The sequence below is a fragment of the Brachyhypopomus gauderio genome, chromosome 11 (genome assembly GCF_052324685.1).
Source record: "Brachyhypopomus gauderio isolate BG-103 chromosome 11, BGAUD_0.2, whole genome shotgun sequence".
Taxonomy (NCBI): Eukaryota; Metazoa; Chordata; class Actinopteri; order Gymnotiformes; family Hypopomidae; genus Brachyhypopomus; species Brachyhypopomus gauderio.
In genome coordinates, this window is record NC_135221.1 from 3,133,022 (window position 1) to 3,155,521 (window position 22,500).

Here is a 22,500-nt window from a genome sequence, read left to right on the forward strand (position 1 = left end):
TGAGCATCACGTTAGTGAACATCTGTTCTTAGCCTATTCCTTCCCTGGTGATCATCTCGTCCATCTGACTCATGCTCAGATATCTTCTACCATCCTGGCTGTGTAGTGTGTAGTGTGTAGTGTGTAGTGTGTAGTGTGCACCATGCATGTCGGCCTGGCTTTAATTACTGTCACATGAATTCTGTCATAGCACAGCCACTCTCTCTCTCTCTCTCTCTCTCTCTCTCTCACACACACACACACACACACACACACACACACACACACACACACACACAGCCTTCTTTCTATTTTTATTGTATATAACACTGATAGTTTGTGTGACTACAGGAAGTGGCAGATGTGAAATGTCTGCATATGTGTTTGTGACTTCAGAGATGTTACTTACATACACACACACACACACACACACACACACACACAACACACACTATCCCACTGTGGCACTGCAGCAATGGGGGAGCAGCGCTGAATGGGTGTGTGTGTGTGTGTGTGTGTGTGTGTGTGTGTGTGTGTGTGTGTGTGTCGTCCGAGTTAGTTCTTTGTGTGAATGTGCATTGCTTTATGCTTGTAAAAAATGCAATATCTCTCAAGCAGAAAACAAAACACACACACACACACACACACACACACACACACACACACACACACGCACACACACACACTGCAACTTTTTCCAGTTCAAGGGTTGGAACTTCCCGTAGCTTTAAAACATGAGAGAGAGGTTGTGTGTATGAGTGTTTGTTAGAGATAATGTAAATGTGTGTGTGTGTGTGTGTGTGTGTGTGTGTGTGTGTGAGAGAGAGATAGAGAGAGAGAGAGAGAGAGAGAGAGAGAGAATGCCAGAATAGTGGCTGTGTGTGTCACCAGCATACAGTCCAGGAAAAGCCTATAATAATATAATAATATGGTGGTGTGTGTAGACCAGAGACACCGGGTCTGTTTCTCCTCCAGAATCCTGTACATCACACAGCCTGTAACTGCAGTCTGGCCCAACACAGTCTGGCCCAACACAGGGGCTCAGTGCCTCGCTGGGGTCTGTTTATGAGCCTCATCTGCATTAATGCACCCCGGCTGCATGTGGACGTTTCTATGTGTTAGAAAGTTGATTCAGTTCCTGTCTTGGCCTATAAAGATACACACTGGACATGCGAACATATTTGTGTGTTTGTGGTGGTGTATGAGTGTGTACCTGGGGGGTTATTATTGAGCTAGGGTTGACAATAGCAGAGTGCTGGATCAGCCCCCCAGGGAAGAGAGGAGAGGAGCTACTGTTGGAGGCACACACACATGTGTCCATGTGTGTTAATGTCTAACTCCTTTGTGGGGTGTGTGCATGTTCATGTCTAACCCCCTTGTGGGCTATGTGTTTGTATGTGTTTGTTTGGGCGTGTGTGTGTGTACTCATTTCTAACCCCTTTGTGTGTGTGTGTGTGTGTGTGTACTCATTTCTAACCCCTTTGTGTGTGTGTGTACTCATTTCTAACCCCTTTGTGTGTGTGTGTGTGTGGGCGTGTGTGTGTGTACTCATTTCTAACCCCTTTGTGGGCTATGTGTGTGTGTGTACTCATTTCTAACCCCTTTGTGTGTGTGTGTGTACTCATTTCTAACCCCTTTGTGGGCTATGTGTGTGTGTGTGTGTGTGTGTGTGTGTGTGTGTGTGTGTGTGTACTCATTTCTAACCCCTTTGTGTGTGTGTGTGTGTGTGTACTCATTTCTAACCCCTTTGTGGGCTATGTGTGTGTGTGTGTGTGTGTGTGTGTGTGTGTGTGTGTGTGTGTGTGTGTGTGTGTGTGTGTGTGTGTGTACTCATTTCTAACCCCTTTGTGGAGCATGGGAGTCCCTCTGCCCTACGAACACCTGATCACACACACACTGCTCTAAACCGCTAACCGCTAGTCATGTGTCATTAAAGTAAATGTGTGTCCCGGCGGAGACCCTCTCATGACCCCCCACCCTCCCGGAGCTGCAGCATCAGCTGTGGACAGTCAGCTCGCTGCTCCTGCTTACCTCACGCTGAACCATCTCACCTCTCATTAGGTCAGCATCAGTGACGGAGCACCTGACCTTCTCCTCACAATCTGACAGGCTTTATTATGAGGCTCTGAACACACACGCACACACACACACACACACACACACACACACACCTTTGTGTTGCACCTCACCTGTGGGGAAGTGTGAGAGCACGCATACCTATCACTCCCTCTGAATGAAGAAGTACATCTTTGTACATGCGTGCATACCAGCACACACACACACACACACACACACACACACACACACACACACAGACTGAAGCTATTTTGCTGTGCTGAGTGATTTGTTCTCCCAGGAATTTACCTATTACAGCCCTGTAAAAAAGGCTTTGTTTGTGTGTTTGTGTGTGTGTGTGTGTGTGTGTGTGTTTGGAGAGGCACCATTTTCTGTGACACTGCCATTACACTTAACCCTAAGGACACAGATCATTCCACACACACACACACACACACACACACACACACACACACACACACACAGCAAAAAAAAGTCACTCTGGTGTTGTGAAAAAAAAAATCAATGAGGTTAGAGCAAAATGCAAACACGTTGCTGAGCCCCTAAATCAGCCCGAATCGTCCCCACCTCACTCTCTAATCTAAAGGCTGCCTGCTGCTAATTAGCCGGAGCCGCGGGGAGCCGCGCGCGAGAGATGTGTGATGTGTCGGAATGTGCTCGCGCTGCCGTTCCCTCGCAACCCGCGTGGCCGCCCTGCGTCTCCCCCGGTACCGGATGAAGCTTTTGACCTGCGCGAGTCAGAGCGCTTCTCGCGCCTGGCCCGGGAGCGCGCGCCGGCGTTATCGCGCTGCGGTGATACCGCACGAGGAACCGTCCGGGTCTGCCCGCAGGTACCGGGTCCTACAGGCTCAACATCGAGGGATCGGGGGATGAAGCGGGGAAAGTCCGATGCAATACCGTCATCCCGCCACTTAGAGCCAGTTGATGTATTTTAATGAGTCCCACACCGTCGGTGATCACACACGCAGAATTCAAAAGAGGCGCGTTGCGCTTTATTCGTTCAGATCTCCTCTGAAACGTTTCCCCTCCTCTCCTCCTCTTTCCTCCTGCTCTCCTGGTGAGTCACGGGTGTAAAGTACTGACGAGCCCGATTAAGCTTTAGGCGGAGGAAGGATCTGGTGTTTGTGTAAAGGTGAGGAAGGTGATCACAGCACCTATAAGCTGCCACTAGTGGCCCACCGGGTCCGTCATCTGACCAGTCTGACCTGCTTGTAGCGCAGAGCTCATCTCCATAATTCCCTCTGCTTTTCAAAAATTCTGTGTGTGTGTGTGTGTGTGTTTGATTACAGCCACAATGTCTTTATCACCACAAGGAGGGGGCGCTGGCACTCAAATTAACGTCAACCAACGACCACAAACCAAATACAGTTTACTTTTTTCTTAATTCACATCTTTACTGGTACCTGGGGAACACACCTGTAAAGGTGATGCAGGCGAGCCTCCATCAGACCTCCTGATCTACAGGAGGTTGATGGGGGTTGATGGGGCGTGTGACCAAGGGAGGAAGACACTCGGTGTTTATCGCATTCACCCCTGTGCACCTTTATTACATATTGCTATGATGTTATAATAAGCATTTATTGATTTTGTAGACGTTTATCTTAAAAAAAAAAAAAAAAACCCTGTGAACCTGCCCTGGAACTGGGGTGTAGTAACACCCACAGACGGGTGGAGGTGTATGGAGGGGCCACACACAGACGGGTGGAGGTGTATGGAGGGGCCACACACAGACGGGTGGAGGTGTATGGAGGGGCCACACACAGACGGGTGGAGGTGTATGGAGGGGCCACCCACAGACGGGTGGAGGTGTATGGAGGGGCCACCCACAGACGGGTGGAGGTGTATGGAGGGGCCACACACAGACGGGTGGAGGTGTATGGAGGGGCCACACACAGACGGGTGGAGGTGTATGGAGGGGCCACACACAGACGGGTGGAGGTGTATGGAGGGGCCACACACAGACGGGTGGAGGTGTATGGAGGGGCCACCCACAGACGGGTGGAGGTGTATGGAGGGGCCACACACAGACGGGTGGAGGTGTATGGAGGGGCCACCCACAGACGGGTGGAGGTGTATGGAGGGGCCACCCACAGACGGGTGGAGGTGTATGGAGGGGCCACACACAGACGGGTGGAGGTGTATGGAGTGATGTGAGCGGTGTGTGTTCTAGCCTCGCTCTCCCTCCGTAATGGCCACCTATTCTTTATTCCCTTCTTTCTTTTATTTCTATTTCCACCACCCTAGCGTTCTTTCCCACCTGAACCCTGGCAGCCGGTGACTCAGCACACCACACACACACACACACACACACACACACACACACACACACACACACACACACACACACACACACACACACACGCAGACACACATGCACGCTGGTCATTCCGTTTCCATGACAACGGTGCAAGCAGAGGGCAGAATCAGCGGCTCTTAAGAAGTGAGGACACAACTAGAATTTCAATAGTTGTTGAGGACAGGAGAGAGAGCAACTGTGTGTGTGTGTGTGTGTGTGTTTGTGTGTGTGTGTGTGTTTGTGTGTGTGTGTTTGTGTGTGTGTGTGTGTGTTTGTGTGTGTGTGTGTTTGTGTGTGTGTGTGTGTGTGTGTTTGTGTGTGTGTGTGTGTGTGTGTGTGTGTGTGTGTGTTTGTGTGTTGTTTTCAGGAGCAAGATTTGCCGTTGGCATACAAGGAGCCAATTGAATCGCACAAAAAAATGAACAACAGCTTTGAGAACCTTCCCCTGCACCCCCACACCCACACACGTTGTAAACACACTTACACACACACACACACACACACACACACACACAAACACACACACACACACACACACACACACACACACACACAAGCACACCACCCAGCTTACCATTCAAGCCCTCTTCAAACATGAATCTCTTTTTTATCATGTTTGACATGAATGGATCAAAACAGAAACCCACAGACTGCCGGAGTTGCGGTGGCCTTCACCCTGTTGGCATGACAGAGCCGGCCTCCGTGAACACCAGCAGCACGCATGCCGTAGTGTCAATGTGATGCAGAAAGAAAATGAGATCTGAAGGATTCCGTTTAACCTCCTGTAACTAACCTAAAATACCAGCTGTAACCTATCTAAGAAGCTCCATGGATCTATATAACATCTCTAAATAACGGAATGTGATTCACTTGAATTTCAATTAGCTTCATAGGAATCTGGAGGCGTGTATGTAAATAAAGCCTCACAACACTGTAAAAAGATACAGGTGACATTATTTAAAATGTCAACATGACAGAATTTTAGTTGTGAATGTCTTAAAACATTTTTCTGGACAAAATGTATGAAAATGGAGTTCTGCGGTTTGAGTGGTGAGTTCCTGTCTGTGGATGTCACTGCGTCCAGAATTACACTCTCAACTCCACAAATGCACAACCAGATCTGAATTTGAACAAATTCAAAACATTTTATTGAAATAAAACGTGTTCTTAATTATATATATATAAAAAAAAGACTTATGTACAATTATATTGCCTGCAACATACAGAATATGATGAGTGATGGAATGAAATTATATAAAATGTAAAAAGAAATCACATGATCAAATGGAATAAAGGTGACTGTATTTTTTAATCAGTTCAACTCACAGATAGGTACACCCTGTTCAACCTACAAAGGCGCACGTGTGTGTGTGTGTGTGTGTGTGTGTGCGTTGTTTGTATTTCTGTGCCCAGGAGCATCAGACGTGTATGTATGTGCGTATGTGTGTATGATGAATAAACCTTTCTCACCCCTACAGTGCATACTTGGTTACCTTCATATATTTGCTACAGGCTTCCTGTAGCTCATTGAGACAGGAGATTATTACCCCCATATTACCTCCATTGAGACAGGAGATTATTACCCCCAGCATGGATGTGGACTCACCTGTCAGGCAAACCTGCACAGAATTCACATCACCTCTCAAAGCATGGGCATGTCCTGCCTCGCACGTATTGCGCAGATTAAAAGACAAATGTTTCGCATTTGCAAAGAGTTGCAGGAAATGCAGAAAGCCGCTCGCCACTGCGTAAGACACAGGGACGATGCACATGCAGACGAAAACATAAAACAACCATATAATAAACAAATGAACAACAATAAACATAACTTATTTACAAATACAGTTTACCAAAAAAAAAAAAAAAAAAAGAAATCAAAAGCCTTCCTTATGATTGTCTCCAATTCTGCTAATTATTTTGGTTTGTTCTTAAAACTAGTACTGCACACACAGCAGTACGCTATTGTGTCTTCCTCTAAGCTCCCTCCATTCACAGTGGACGAGACATTGTTCATAGAACTCAGGGATTCATATCTCACATGCCGGGACACCCACAAACATCACTCACAGTTTCTGAACCCTACAAAACAACTTCACATGCGTATGTTCAAAAAACAAGGCACTTTGTGTGTGTGTGTGTGTGTGTGTGTGTGTGTGTGTGTGTGTGTGTGTATGCTCAGGCCAGAATGATAGTGAGAAGAGGAGATGGAATTACCTGCCATTAATCTGTGCAAACAATTTACTCTGGCTCCAACAAAATGAAGACCAAGTAATTAAAGTCATTTTTCAAAGACAGAGTGCAAAACGATCTGTGTTAAGTGTGCTTTTCTCAACCTGGTCACCTCACCACATGCTTTTTATCCCCTTTAACGTTTACAAAACACACTTCCTTGATTCAGTGGTTTTAATGACTAGAGGTACAGTGAATGCATTGTAAAATTCAACAAAACATCTTTAAATTAATCCAGACATAAAATAAAACACCACTAGTGTTGCATCCTTCATTTATAAAAAAAAAAATAAAAATAAATAGAAAAAATAAGAAAAGCTAAAATGATATGTGAATGGGTCAAATGGATTCAGAGGCTGCAGTAGGATGAAAGTGACATACTATGGCATTTAATGCAAAAGAAAAACAACATTAAAAAGCTCCTTGACATTAGCGTGTGGTGATGGTGTGACATGCCTAGCTTGTGTGTTCAGTGTGACTTTGGTTCGCCTTTCCTCTCCAGCCTTTAATATATGCCATCCGTCCACGTCATGTTGGTGTGGTACGCTGTGCTGTGGTACCCTGGCATGCTCGAGAAGTGGTCTCCTACCTGTTTGGCGGTGTATTTCGGCGGGTTGGTCTTGTAGCTGTAATCCGAGTACTGGTCAGAGCCGGTGGAGTTGTTGTCTCCGGTCCCCACGAAGGTGTTGGTGGCGGGGAGGTCCTGCACCGCCTGGTGCTTCTTGGAGGCGGAGGGGGACTGCGGCTGCAGCTGGATGGAAGGCAGGGGGGAGTTTGAGCGGTAATGGCGCCCCAGGTCGGGGCTCCCTGGGGGGTAGTTCAGAGGCAGGTGGATCCTTGGACTATCGCTGTCATTCATGAGGTTGAACTTGAGGCCCTTCTGAAGGCTGGCCTCTTCGTCCTCCTCCAGGGGTTTGGTTGGCTTCGGGGCCTTTCCTTTCTTCCCCTTCTTGCTCTTCCCGCTCTTGGGCCCCTGTTTGGGCGTGTAAAGGTCCTTGGTCTCTTTCTTCCCTGCCTGATAACCACTCTTGGCCTCCTTCTGCAGACGGTGCCTGATCACCACCACTGCCACGATGACGAGGATGACGCCCGCGATTCCCGCCAGGCTTCCATACAGGATGTTGCTTCGCTGGACGCGCATATAGTCGGGGTCGCCGGCGATGTCCATGTCCAGGGGCGTATAGAGGCTATGACCAACCAGAGACTCCACCAGGGTCACGTTGCCAATGGTTTCATTCACAAAGATGTGAACCAGCGCGGTGGTGTGACGGGACGGCTTCCCCTTGTCACTGACCCTCACCACGAGGCGATGGAGGCCGTTGTGTTTGCGGGTGAACTCTTTGGCCAGCGTGATCTCACCGTCTGTGGCGGAGATGTGGAAGAGCCCGTGGGGGTTCCCTCCTGTGATGCTGAACACCAGCTCGGCGTTCAGGCCCATGTCGATGTCCTCTGCCTCCACTTGCTCGACTCGCGTGTCTGGGCTGGTCAGAGGCTTCAGGAACTTGTAGGAGGAGTTGGAGGGCTTGGTGACGTAAGGGGCATTGTCGTTCTCGTCCAGGACATTGATCGTGATGCCCACGTATGAGGAGCGAGGAGGGTCACCACTGTCAATGGCCTTCAGACGGAATGTGTAGGTGCTCTCCTTCTCCCTGTCGAATGAGATACTGGAGAGTATAGTTCCTGTTCCTGTCCCGTTCTGGATCATGAACTTGCCGTTGTCAGGCTCCACGGACAGGTGCACGAGAGCATTGTCGCCTTCGTCAGAATCGAGGACAGTCACCATGCCAACGGGACTATGAGGAGGCATGTTTTCCAACACGGAGAAGCTGTAGCCATTCAGCATGAACTTGGGGTCGTTGTCGTTGCGATCGAGCACCCTGACCACGACCGTAGCTGTACCCCTCAGACTGGGCATGCCCTTGTCGGTTGCCTCCACGTGAAACTCGTAGCGCTCCTTGTGCTCTCGGTCCAGTTGGTTCATCACACGCACTTCTCCCGTGTTACGGTCAACCTCAAACAGCCCCTTGGTGGAGGAGTCTGAGATGATGTTGTAAATAAGCTCAGCGTTGGTGCCACTGTCAGCATCAGTGGCTACCACGTCCAGTACCCTGTCTCCTGGCTGATTCTCCTCTGCAAAGTCCACTTCGTACAGAGAAGGGGAGAAGATCGGAGAGTTGTCGTTGATGTCCGTCACGTGGACTTTGAGGGAGTTGGTGCTGGACAGAGCAGGATTACCTGAGTCGACGGCCACGATCTCAATCCGATATTCCTTGATCCGCTCATAATCCAGTGGCGTGGTGGTCTGGAGGAAGTACTTCCTCTTGCTCCCGGTGTCCGAGGCTGAGCGGAGCTGGAAGGGCACGTCGCCCGCCACCACACACGTCACTACAGCGTTCTCGCCTTCGTCTCGGTCCGACACCTCCACCAGGGCCACGGCCGTCCCCACAGGCATGTCCTCCGAGATGTTGGCGATCCCGTCCCTGTGAGCCACCAGGCCGAACTCTCGGATTCTGATCGATGGTGCGTTGTCGTTCTTGTCCTTCACTATGATGGTTACCAAGACTTTGGAGCTTTTGGCTTGCGGGCCGTTGTCCCGAGCCTGGACGTAGAACTTCAGCTGGCTGACCTCTTCTCGGTCCACAGAGCCCTTGACGAAGATAATGCCAGTGTTGCGATCGATGCTTAGGAGTCTTTGCACGGTGGCAGCTGGTTGGTAAAGAGTGTACGTCACCTCTCCGTTAGCACCCATGTCGGAATCGTTGGCCTTCACCTAATATAAAGCACAGAAGAACACAATGTGCACTGTCAGAACAGTTTTTTTAATGGAGCAAAGTAGTTCAGAATGATTTTTATGTCCTGTGGAAGTCTACGGCAGCAAATTGTTTGGCTCTGAATCTGAAACTCTAAAAGCAAGCGCCTGACTGAGATCACTGTTGAAGCATTACCCTTAGTGCTTAGTACCCACAGGAAGAGCAATTTCTTATCACACAAGACACCCTCGTACAAGGCTGTTGATTCCACAATAGGATGTAATCACGTTAGTGCTGATTGGGTGTCACGTCCCTATTTAATTTGATCTATTACGATCAAGTTAATAAATCTAAACTATCAGTATTTACAATGTGATTAGTGAATGAAGGCATTAAAAAAAAACAAGGTGTATCTTTCGACCTTTCCCAACGGATTAAGGGTGGATAATTATCACCTCTAACACTGCGTATGTAAAGAAAATTGTTTCGATTGCCTTCCCTACAATGGACAACAGTCACCTAGAAGCCACGCGATAACGGTGTCGCTCACATCAGTGACGGGCCAGAGTAAATGAGGCAGAACGTTCAGCTCTCACATTATTAAAAGGCACTTGTGTAGCGAGCCCGGTTCCAGAGGCACGGGCTACGGCGCCAGGGCCCGTGAGAAAGCTGGCCCTCGGTTTGTAGTCTGTGCCAAAGTCACACCTCGCACTCCCAGCAAAGGACGTGACAACTCATCCTTAAAGTGCATTAGGCTAATTAATAAATCAACAGAGCTTCGCAGGGAACGGATGTCAGGCCCCTTATAGTGGTTCTGCTTTGGCTTCTAGATAGTTTGTGACTCTTAGTGCTATTAGCACTGCTAAGCAAGGTTAACACACAGAAGCAGGAAAGAGATCACATCCCTAGCGCTGGCTACCATGCCTTTAAAAGGATAGCACCCCTTAATGACTCTACTTCAAGGAAGCCATTCATTTACGAGATAACATGAACTACTTTTAAATTTGTATGAATTCGCCACATTAATGACCCCTGGCTTAAATCTCTGCTCGATCGTGAATGCAATCAAATGTGTTTGCTGTATTTCATTTCATCTGAAGGTCATCTGCGTTTGTTCAAGGTTTCTATTCAACAGTGAAATCTCATTGTGTTCGATGTGTTCCTGTCTCCGAGACTACAGCATTTTGAACTAAAGGAGAGAATGGTCAGTTTTAAACCTTGACACATGACAACAGTCAACTGACGTCATCACCAACTTGACTACTAATCTGGTTTACTCTCTCTGTTCCCCCCTCCCCTCTCTTTCCCTCTCTCTTTCTCTCTTTCTCCCTGTCTCTTTAGCTGTGGGTGAGACAGCAGTACTTGTTAAGGTCATGAGTTAAAGCCTGGCCTGATTCTGAGGCACCCATGAGATTAATCATGAGATTATTCACAAGGCTTAACTTATTATTTCTCCGATATGATTCATACCGTCTCGCCCACCAAAAAAGCATGCGCAACTCGTTCTATTTAATTTACGGTTGACGAGCATCCTTCTCAACAAACTGAAATATTTCATCAACATGTCTACTTCACTGAAATCATGAAATTAAGCATTTTTTTATATCAAGACTGCTTATATACCAAGGCCCTAAAGAGGGATTAAAGGCAGGGGCGGGGGGAGGGATCACTTGACATGCTCTTTTAAAGCAACTTAGCTGCATGGATTAATTGTTGACTAAGAGATTAACAGTCTTTAAAACACTTTTATGCATGAACACTTGCTTCAATTGCTTTTGGCAAGTGTCCAGTTCTCCCGGTTGGCATCGGGAGCGGATTCATTTCCGCCTCGGTCCAACACGAAACAGTCCCCACGTCGGCGTTGGACTGCACGCGTTTAACGGAAACTTGAGGAGTGGGGTCGATTGTCTGGGTGAGTAAGTCGTACGCAGACAGCCTCCCGTGTCTGGGAGTGTGTGAGAGGGGTGAAGGCGGCGGTGAGGGGTGTCTAGGGGTTAAGGGGGGGTGTGTTTGGTGATGAGGGGTAAGAGACGAACAGGAACTCCGCATGGCAGCGAACGCTTCAAGCTGTCAAACTAACTCATCTGTCACTCACTCTTACAGTGCTTGAGTTTAACATAACATACACCTGCTGACAGGTTGAACACTCCCACGCTGACGAGGGGGGGCCAGACAGGAGATGGGAGGTGTTACATTATGGGGAGGGGGGAAAAGTGCACGTGATGTCGTGACATGCTACACAACGTTCGTGCTCTCTCCTGACTGGGAGTGTGAGCTAACCACTGCTGCTGGTGTATGGTCACACCATGTTGTGTATTTCTTTCGTCACCATCCCACAGTTGAAAGTAACTGAAGGAAAAATATTTTTATTGCAATAAATTTAATCGTCACGTTTTTTGCAGTCGGTATCATTATCAGTTAAATCATAATTAAATTAAAGCCACCAGAATGCTTGGAAGTAGAGTCATCACACTATCAAATTACGTTTACGTAGTAACAAATAATTAGTTAATTAGATACAAATATGATGTTTTGTTCATTTTATTTCTTGTTGTTTGTTTAATTCTCAATTTTTTTTGTAAATACTGTATTAAAACATCACTGCATTCAGACCTATTTTAAATGTGGAACTACTACTTAACTGTGTCTTTCTTCTACGATATCTGAGCAATTATCATTTAAATCATGAAAATACATTTTAATATCACAATATTGTGCCGATATCGCCCACCCCCAGGTGATGTGTTGTAAGTACTCAGACTGCAGTCTTTGTGTAATTACACCACTGCCATGTGTCATGGTGCAGGTGTCATGGCCGTGTGCCCGAGCGGAGGAGGAGGCGGAGAGAGAGGCGGAGACGGAGGCGGAGTTAGGCGTACCTGCAGGACGGAGTGTCCCACGGGGCTGTTCTCAGGTAGCTCCCCTTCGTAGTGCGAGCGCTCGAACTTGGGCACGTTGTCGTTGGTGTCCGTGACGGTAACCCGGAGCAACGCGCTGCTCTGGCGAGGCGGTACGCCGCCGTCCACCACCCTGATGTTCAGGTCGTACGAGTCCCTCAGCTCGCGGTCCAGGTTGCCCAGGACGATGAGCTGGGGCACCTTCTCGTCGGAGTTCTCGGCCACCTGCAGGCTGAAGAGGCTGCTGGTGTCTGGGATGGGCGTGAGGGAGTAGTCCGCGATACCGTTGCTGCCCGCGTCCTTGTCGGTGGCCAGCGGGATGGGGAAGAGCGCCCCCACGTGGGTGTTCTCGGGAATGGACAGGGACAGGATGGGGGAGGAGAACTGGGGGGTGTTGTCGTTCTCATCCTGGATCTCGATGCGGCCCTCGATGAGCCGTGGCCCCGAGCCCTTCATCAGGTCCGTGATGGACACCTCGAACTCCAGGAAGCAGGGATCTCCTTCGAACAGGTTGCGACAGTCCTTCAGCATCTCGCGATCTATGGGCACCTCGGTGGTGTAAATGTCCCCCGTCTTGCCGTCCACCCGCAGGTAGGGGGCGCCCACCTCCAGCTTGTACAGGTGGCCAGAGTCCGGCAGGCCCTGGTCGGACGCGAGGCTTCCCACGAGCGTGTTGGGCGGTTGCTCCTCCCGCAGATGGTAGAGTATGGAGGCGGTGGAGGTGCCCCAGGAGAAGAGGAGGAGCGTAATCCACCCCAACACTGCTCTCCACAGCGAGCCCATACCCTGGCCCAACATCTGTCTGGTCCTGCAGAAACACACACACACAAACACACGACGTTAGAGAGGCCTCTAGTCCTCCCACTCCAGAGCACTGACACTAAAAGGAACCTTTTAGAAGGTCTGGCGGAGGACTCGGAGATGCTAATTCCCTGGGATTTCCAATTGATCTTTCCTTCTTGTACTGTAAACCTCTCCCCTTGTGAGGAGCTGAACATGTCACACACAATTACTTCTTTTCACAAAACCTTCTTTTCACAAAGTTCACACCATGTCCAATCCACAAAGCCAGTAAGCCAGCACCCTGCTGTAACAATGCCAGCTAACTTCACTGGGTGGCAATGAAACAGACCAGGAGACAGAGTGAAGGGGAGTATATATATGTGTGTGTGTGTGTGTGTGTGTGTGTGTGTGTGTGTGTGTGTGTGTGTGTGTGTGTGTGTATGTGTGTGTGTGTGTGTGTGTGTTTGTGTGTGTGTGTTTGTGTTTGTGTGTGTGTGTGTGTGTGTGTGTGTGTTGGGGAGAAAGCTTGGGATTTTTGACTGCACTTGATGTGTCAGAAAAACCTCATATTTGGTGCCAACATCAAATGTAGTTTTGTAGGCCACCACAGACTAATCAGTAGCCTGCATCCACAGTTTGAACAGCCCACCGTATAATCCTTTGATTTCCTACCTGTCCTGTACATTAATTACTGCTTTGCTATTTTAGATTCTACTTTGATCCTGATTCCCATGTCCGCTCCTTTTATTTTTGTTTCTTGCCTTTTCCCACAGGGAGTAATCTATTTTGGAGTGAACATATTCCCACAGCTGTATACTGGGAGAGTAGGAGGGCAAGTCAGGAGGTTAAACTGGGATTTTCCTTCACTGCTTTATTCTACAGTCGTCCAGGAGCCTAACACAGAGGAGAGGGCCGTTATCGCCTGACTCCTCACACAGGGAGGTGTGTGGACAACACAGACGCTGTGTTGGTTTTGGGGACTTTGATGACAATTCACAGCAAATGGAGAGCCATTTGCTACCGCATTAGCCCCATGTGGGGGGGGGGGGAGAGGGGGGCTTGCTGTGTCTGGCTGTGTGATCAAATAAATAAATCAGGTTTCTTTTTAATCCATCCAGGTTAAAGGCACGGTGCTTTGATGTTGCGGTTGTGTTCATTTTGACGGCCCCCGTAGAGCTGGGGAGGGAGAAACTACTGCAGGCTAATGAGACACGCCTGCTAGATTAGCGTCCAGCAGAGAGAGACGCCCAGCACACACACACACACACACCTAATATGAAGGCCAGGAGCCAGACCACTAACACACTGCACATAACACACATTTGTGTGAGCTGCCATACTGACTCTTTGCAGATGAGTGTTGAAACTGGTTTGGGGCATGTTGTATTTGCCCAGTTTAAACAGGAACAATGCCTCTGTTTGTTAAGGTTCCAGTTATGCATGTTTAATCAGCGTCGAACAGCTGGTCAATACTGTCCAACATCTCACAGCTTAACACATGCACACACACTCACACACACACACACACACGCACACATACAACAGTTCAGAGAACAGTGACAGAGCTAACAGTAGCAAGGGGAACTAAAGAGAACAATTTGGCTGAAACACAGAGAATGCAACAATAACGCAACACACAGGACACACACACACACACACACACACTCACATATGCATTCACCTGCAACAGTCAACAACACACCTCAGTGCTGCAGCTATTAAACAGTAAACAAAACACAAGCTAGCCGGGGCGTTTGTAGGAGTGTGACCCTGTGACCCCCGTCCTGTGTGTTGGGCTGTAATGAGTGTTAGGGCTTAGGCTCCGTCCTGTGTGTTGGGCTGTAAATGAGTGTTAGGGCTGAGGCTCCGTCCTGTGTGTTGGGCTGTAATTGAGTGTTAGGGCTGAGGCCCTGTCCTGTGTGTTGGGCTGTATGAGTGTTAGGGCTGAGGCGCTGGTCACTAACGTTCTGGACCTGCTACCACCCCAACACAACAATACTCTAATGAGCGTGAAATCAAGGTGAAGCAGCAGGCTGTGGTTCACATCACACACACACACACACACACACACACACACACACACACACACACACACACACACACACTGCTCACTACGCCCTGATCCACCCTCGCGCTGCGATCTCTGGTGGGTCTCACAGATCTCACAGCCTCCTCCGCCTCACACACACACACACACACACACACACACACACACACACACACACACACACACAGCCTAATTAAGTCGCTCAGGGTAGTGAGGAGGTAAAGAATTTCTCAGCTGGGGAACAAACTGCCCTCAACGACCCCCAGTGCCCGGATTCCTCTGGTAGTGGATCTCAGGGTCCCTGCCTGAGCGCAGAAGCCCCATGACCCCGTGACCTCCAGCAGTGAGTGGTCAAAGGGCTGAGAAACCAAACAGACTACATCACGAAAAAAGGCAAAAAAAAAAAAAAACACCAAAAAAATATAAAATATATCCGTCTCAGATGGACAATGTCAGCTCAGCTGTGCCAAAAGTTCTGTAGGGTTACACTGAATGACCGAGCCTACAGGTACCACAAACACTGGGTCATGTGGATTTAGAGTTATTTTTAGATTAAAAACTCAATTAACACATTTAAAAGTGTTAACAAAAAAACAACAACTTTGAATCCTGTTTAAAGACAAAATAGTGGATAATACGAACATTTGTTTGCTTTTCAACTGAAGAGCCTTTGATGGAAATGAAAATGTAATGAAACACCTTTGTATAAAAACACAGTGCAAATAATTCAGTGTTGTTAAGAAACCAGCTGTCAGTCTACCTGCTGCAGCTGTGTGAGTGTCCGCTCACGCTCCTGTGTGTGTGTGTGTGTGTGTGTGTGTGTGTGTGTGTGTGTGTGTGTGTGTGTGTGTGTGTGTGTGTGTGTCCTCCTGTGTCTAGTGTGTGTGTGTCCTCCTGTGTCCTGTGTCCACACACTCCCACTGTTTCGTTTGGTTTTACTAACACAGCCAGATATGTATCATTCCCTCTGTTAGACATTCTGTGCACGCATTCTGTGCACGTGCACGTGTGTGTGTGTTTGTTTTTGTTATGATCAACACAAGCAGTGCCCTCATGACTCTGCTCTCTGGGGCTTTAAGTGGTCTGTGTGTGTTACAGGGTCTGTAGGAGCTGGAAACACTGGTGCAGTCCAGAGGGGCTTCAGAATGCTAGACACATCCTTTCCCACACTTCACTAGCCATGAAACATTCTCACCAAGCTCTGTGTGTGTGTGTGTGTGTGTGTGTGTGTGTGTGTGTGTGTGTGTGTGTGTGTGTGTGTGTGTGTGTGTGTGTGTGTGTGTGTGTGTGTGTGTGTGTGTGTGTGTGTGAGTGAGTGAGTGAGTATGCTTGGAAACACGAACCAAACGGACACCCACCTAAGCGTGTTCTGAAATAACTAGTTTTCCATGGCTAAATATTTGCAAATGCAAATGTGCCGTATTTTGTCAATTGTGATTTTTTACACCGCAATCGAAATTTGTCCTCCGCTTTTAACCCATCTGTGCAGTTGAGATGTAAAGGGATTGGAATGGGTGGATGTCTCTCTCATTGTGGTGGAGGAGATGGTGGATGTCTCTCTCATTGTGGTGGAGGTGAATGCTGCCAGTGAAGCTACACACCCTTAACGATGGCAACATTTACACGACACAAGAGTCACACACGCCGGGCTGCTTGGCCCTCCACACACCGTGGATCTCCGAGCTTCCTGCGCTCCACCCGAGCTCCACCCAGACAGAGGCCCCCATTTCAATAACAACAGGTCAACGGCTGCACTCGTTTAGAAGCCATCATCGTCATACCTGAGATAACATTCATGGCATTGTGAAGCAGTCATCCCACCCGTAATGGTGTGATCCTGCCCTGGCCGGCCCAGGGGCCCCAAGGACCAGTCCGGGCAGTGGGGAAATGGGGCAGTATCAGTGAGAGCTGGCACGACCGTGCGATGTCTCACGGGCCGCCTGTTACGCTGACAGTTGGACCTCACCGCTAGAACCGAAGCACACTGCAGAGAGAGGAGGTGTTCCCACACATAAGACAGACAGAGACAGAGAGGTGTCCCCACGTGTAAGAGAGACAGAGACAGAGAGGAGGTGTCCCCATGCATGAGACAGAGAGGATCTATCTCCACGTGTGAGATAGTGAGACAGACAGGAGCTGTCTCCATGTGTGAGGGGGAGAGACAGACAGAATCTGTCTCCACACGTGAGAAAGTGAGACAAATGAGCCGTCCCCACACGTGAGAGATTGAGAGAGTCTCTCTAGCCGCATTATTCACAGAGTTCTTCACGTCATGGTCAAGGTCAACACGGTCACTCAACGTCATGGTCAAGCTCTGCTACTATATGCCTTCGTTGGGTGTGTTTACCCCACCCTGATACAATGTGTGCACCTCCATCTCCTCCTTCCACCTTTCTCTCTCTCTCTCTCTCTCACACACACACACACATATAACATGTACATACACACAACACATGTACTCACACACTCAGTACATGTGTATGCAAACACGTCCTTCCCTTTATCTTCTTTCTTACACACACACACACACACACACACACACACACATCCTCCTTTTCCTTTCCTTTATCTTATTCTTCCCCCAGACACACACACACACACACACACACATAACTCAACCAGGCCATTGTGTTGTTGGCACAGAGGGAGGTTAACAGATTTAACAGGCTAATTACTATTCTGAAGTCTCTCCCCCGCTGACATGCTTTAAAATTGCTGTATGATTTTTTTTTCTCCCCTTCTTCATTGTCTCCTCCGTAAAAATCCTACAACAACAAGTTCATCACGGCGGCCCTCACCTGTCTGTGTCACACACACACACACACACACTCCTCTCTTTCAGCTGAGAAAACTGGACCACGAGCGGCAGCCCTGACACACACTACCACACACACACACACACTACCACACAGCAAAGGATGTGCCAAAAAGCGCCGGCGCTGTTAGTGTGACGTGAGGTCAAAGTGCAGACGTTATGGAACTGTTCTGTGGTAACAGAACCTCGGCAGGCACTTGGAAGCACTCGGAGCGCTCTAACCCCTCCTGCCTGAGCCCAGTGATCTGGGCTGCTGAGATGGTGCTCTGTGCAATAATAAAAGACTTAAATGTAAGCTGCGACATTTATAGCACGCCGGAGCCTTCCGGAAGCCAGCGGCGGACGCATGATTGACTTAGCAGGGGAGCAGCAGGTTAATGTGTAACTCTGTGTGCAGGACAGATCTGTGTCACCAGCCATTTAACTGCACAACATCTCCTCTGGTGGGGGGGGGGGGGGGGGGGGGGGGGCAGCTGTCTGACTCTCACAGGCTCTCTCTCTCTCTCTCCACTCCTGCTTTTCTTCCCCCTGTAATGCGTAACATGCATTACTACAGTGTATTAAGCACATTAACCGCTCAAAAGGACAGAGAGGCAGGAGAGAGCGTGAACGTCCACGGAGTCAGAGCTCAGCTCGCCTACAGTCACACGCTGTAGACGGGCAGAACACACACCTCTCACCTGACACTCTCCTGCCTTAGTGGGGCTTTCTCTCTCTCTCTCTCCCTTTCTATCTCTCCCTCCCTCTCTCCTTCTCTCTTATGTAATCTGTGTGAATGTCTGCACATGAACAGGCCTCTCTCACACATGACGCGGTGTACTCCTCACACACATCACACATTTCTTCTTCTTGTGCTTTCAGAGATGACGAAGCCCACATTCTGTGGCCAGACCAATTGGTTGTGTGTGTGTGTGTGTGTGTGTGTGTGTGTGCGTGTGTGTGGCCCGTTGGTGGAGCTTACATGGCCCTTTGTTCTGTTAAACTGGCCTGTGGTGAAGCCACTCTCTGGGGTTCCTGCCTCTTCACATTCCCTGACCCCCTTCACAGCGGGCGTTCAACCCCACCAGGCACACAGGATTACTTTAATTATTTCAGTCAGCCATTGTGGGGCCAGATTAGTCTACCCCTCATTCAGGGAGGCACAGTCACCACCTGAACACTTGTGACACAGCATGAAGGCCAGTCAGACGCTCACGCGCACACACACACACACAAAAACACACACACCCACACACACAAAGAGACAGACAGGTCAAAGTCTGGGTACACGTCACACAGTAATGTAAAGCTCTCGTCTGCAATACACCTTCCCAAAGATCAAAACAACAACGCTAGTAGACTTATGTTACATTTCGTTAGTGATTACGGATTATGATGATACTACGTGGAAATAAATATCCGGCCGCATCGGAACCGGGATATGCGTGTCGTTAGAACATAATTACTGCGCACCGTCGCTTATCATCACATCTTTAACACCTCTAAAAATATGATCAGAAAAAGGTCATAACGCAACACTGCTGACCGCAACGTCTCGTTGTGCTGGGGGGGGGGGGTGACTGCGGTATCGCCACCACGTCTTGTTGTAGACCAGGAGAAAAACACCTTCAAATGAACCAAGAGAAACGGCGCTCACGTTAAGTGAGAAGAGGGCGCCGTTTGGCCAATAATAAAACAATAAGTGAAAAAAACGTTAAGCAATAAAATATACGAACGCAAACAAAAAATATTGGGAGGAAAGACAAACCAATAATCAATAGCAATGCGCTGATTAAATGGCGGTACCGGTTTGGTGAGCCCAGTGTGGTTCATGAAGCAGGAACAGAATCTCTCTTCAGGCCCAAACGTGATCACACGTAATGGCGGAAAAATGTCGCTTCTACAGTTGAACCTGCACGTAGATGTGTGTGTTGTGTGCAGAGTAAACTCACATATACTCAAATATACTCACTCATACTCAAATATACTCACTCATACTCACATATACTCACATTCGGACTCTTGTAATTGGTGGTTATTCACACACTGCGTTCACGGTGGGCCCGATACGCGACCCACCATCATTTCTCTCTGTTTGAGATGCTGGTGTGATAGGAGCTCGGTTCCGTGGCCTAACTGGACACGGTTCTCATTCCCAGAGATGGATCCAGTGGGCCGTATTTGAAGGTGATTATTTGATATCTTCTTATTGGATTAAAAAACATCCGTCTCGTGTACGCAAATAGAATAGGGTCAGTTTAATCGCACAGTCAGCTTAAATCGACCTTAGGCTTACTGCTGTAGCATGTGAATGACCCAGAGAGAGAGAGAGAAGGAGAGAGAGAGGGAGAGAGGAGGGAGAGGGAGAGAGAGAAAGGGGAGAGGGAGAGAGAGGAAGAGAGAGGGGGGAGGAAGACAGAGAGAAAGCGAGAGGAAGAGAGAGAATGTCAGCTTCTATTACTGGACCTTCCTAAACACGGACGCACTGAACACAGTTTATTCCGTGACTGGTTCGGTTAAACGTACCATATACCACCAAGCACAGCAGGTCCAGAATTTGTTATTTTTTTGATCGCCCTGCGTTTTATTAATCTCTCCATTTCCATGAACAATCTGAAATACGGAACCAGTCCTCCGCTGGAGCGCCAGGGTCCGCTCACCCGGATTTAGAGAGCCGTAATAAAATCACAGGGCGTTATTGTGCACGACCAATACATCAAGCGTGGGACGATCAATAATACACGCAGGCGAAGCGGGTGGAGAAGTAAAGGTTCAATTAGGCTGCATGCTGGGGAGATGAATCTGACCCGAGTCCAAACGCGCCGAGAGGGTCCCGGGTCATTTGCAGTCATCGCGGGCTTCCCTACAATTTAACATCCGCCTTATCACTTCGCCTGCTAATGAAGCTGGATGGCATGGCAGCTATGTGGGCTGTGCAGCTCGACTAATACCGAAGTTATACGGTGACAGCATTTTCCACGGTGTCCTTTACACAAACACGCGTAACAGGTTCGGCCTCGAGCATCACAGCAATCCGAGAACGTGACCGACCAGATAAACCAGATTCTTTAAGTAGACATTACCTAGTGCCTTTGTCAGACAAGCTTGTCATTCCCGGACGGGAAAGGCTGCGAGCAGCACGGAACCTGGACCCTTTACAGTTCATGTCCACCCCCGGATCACTAGTTTTCATCACGCGTCCCCCCGGCTCGGTTCCGGGCAGTTTAAGGGAGGCAATGCGAGTGATCCACAAAAGGAGCAACAGGTGTTGTGGAGACCACAGCAGGCTCAAGTCAAATCACACAGTGTGTAATCAGAGTTAATGGCCTTAATATCTTTAGATTTTTTCCTTTTCTTAATTACATATGCATATAAAAATAAACTAACGACCCGTTTGTCGGTCTACGTGTTTTTTTGGCAATGCGGTTGATGTCGGTTCTGTAACACCAGGGGAAAAAAAACACGAGACAAACAATATAATAAAAAATAAGGAAAGCGCATTAGAGATCGGACGGGTTCCGGCTGAGAAGCCCACCGAGCTGGACGAGGTTTCGGATATTTCCTACGAGAGGCAAAGTGGGAAAATAAGGGTAGATATGTTCACCAGCGGCTCTCCGTCTATCTGAATACCGACATGTTGCCTCGGAACTAATCACAGCCATGGGCATATAAACGCGCACATACAGGCGCATATGAAGGCGCTGTTTGGACGGAACCGAGCGACGTGTTCTTTGCGCACCTTCTGGTGCTGCTGTTACTGTAGCAGGAATGAACTACTGAATTAGCCACTGAAACCACTGAATATGAAGGGAAATCCTGCCGGGTCACAGTCCTGCGATTCTTTAACTCAGTAGTTTATTAGAATTAGAAGGTATAATTAGCTTAAACACACGCGAGCGCGCGCACACACGCACGTTCTCGCGCGCGCACACACACACACACACACACACTGGGCTTAAATAAAACCTGTCCCATTCTAATTTGCAACTTCCCTGTGAAGTAAACGTGCACGTGAGTCCGGGATTAAATAATTATAACCGGTGTCGCATTCACTTGGCGCGCGGTACTGAATACCTTTATGGATCGGAACTCCAGTCTCGGCTGCTCGGTTCGGGCTGGAAGCGACGTCCGCGCTCCTCCGTCTCGCAGCCTCCTCAGCACTCTAATTCCACACGTTTGGATATCCAAAATGTCTCGGCACCACAATCCCGTCGATATAAACCATCCGCTCCCCCGGTACTCCTAATCCCGGACACCACGGTCCGCTCCGGTCTACCGAGAGTCTGGCGAGGGCGAAGACGGCAACTTGGTCTGTGGTAGTTGTGCGCACAGTAGTCCCCCCTCGCGTGGAAGGAAACCCCGAGCCGCTCCTACTCCGGAACCGGGTCAAAATATGATCTCCTCTTCCTCCTCTTGGTTCTGTCTAATTAAGGTCACGTTGGGAGAATGAGAGAAAGTTGGGGAGTCATACATGTATAGTAAAGTTTACAAAGTGCACTTACACTTAAATGTGATCTGGTGTGTGTGTGTGTGTGTGTGTGTGTGTGTGTGTGTGTGTGTGTGTGTTTACAGGGTGAAACTAAGGTCTTAAAGCTGAAGAACCTGCGTCCACAGGACTTTGCTGACTACACCTGCCAGGTGTCTGTTCG

The 22,500-nt window shown here is 48.7% G+C and overlaps 1 protein-coding gene and 1 long non-coding RNA gene across 3 annotated transcripts in view; one reads left to right on the forward strand and one right to left on the reverse strand.

Annotated features, from left to right (window-relative positions):
- LOC143527692 (uncharacterized) overlaps nucleotides 1-22,500 on the forward strand; it is a 68,083-nt gene that overhangs the window by 6,418 nt on the left and 39,165 nt on the right. The window lies entirely within an intron of this gene.
- pcdh1b (protocadherin 1b) lies at nucleotides 5,500-22,240 on the reverse strand. Of its 2 annotated transcripts, none has more exons than XM_077021088.1 (3): nucleotides 19,864-20,135; nucleotides 12,210-13,035; nucleotides 5,500-9,350 (listed from the first exon to the last, which is right to left on the reverse strand). In XM_077021088.1, coding segments are annotated over exons 1-3 (3,093 nt in total). In that variant the 5' UTR covers nucleotides 19,866-20,135; the 3' UTR covers nucleotides 5,500-7,085. The 2 variants fall into 2 exon arrangements, with proteins under 2 accessions (XP_076877203.1, XP_076877204.1); XM_077021089.1 differs by lacking the exon at nucleotides 19,864-20,135 and adding an exon at nucleotides 21,926-22,240 and having other exon boundaries at nucleotides 5,501-9,350.

Coding starts and splice junctions, on each gene's coding strand:
- pcdh1b (XM_077021088.1), bottom strand. Junction 9,351..12,209: donor TGGGACACTCCGTCCTGCAG/GTACGCCTAACT, acceptor GCTTTATATTAG/GTGAAGGCCAACGATTCCGA.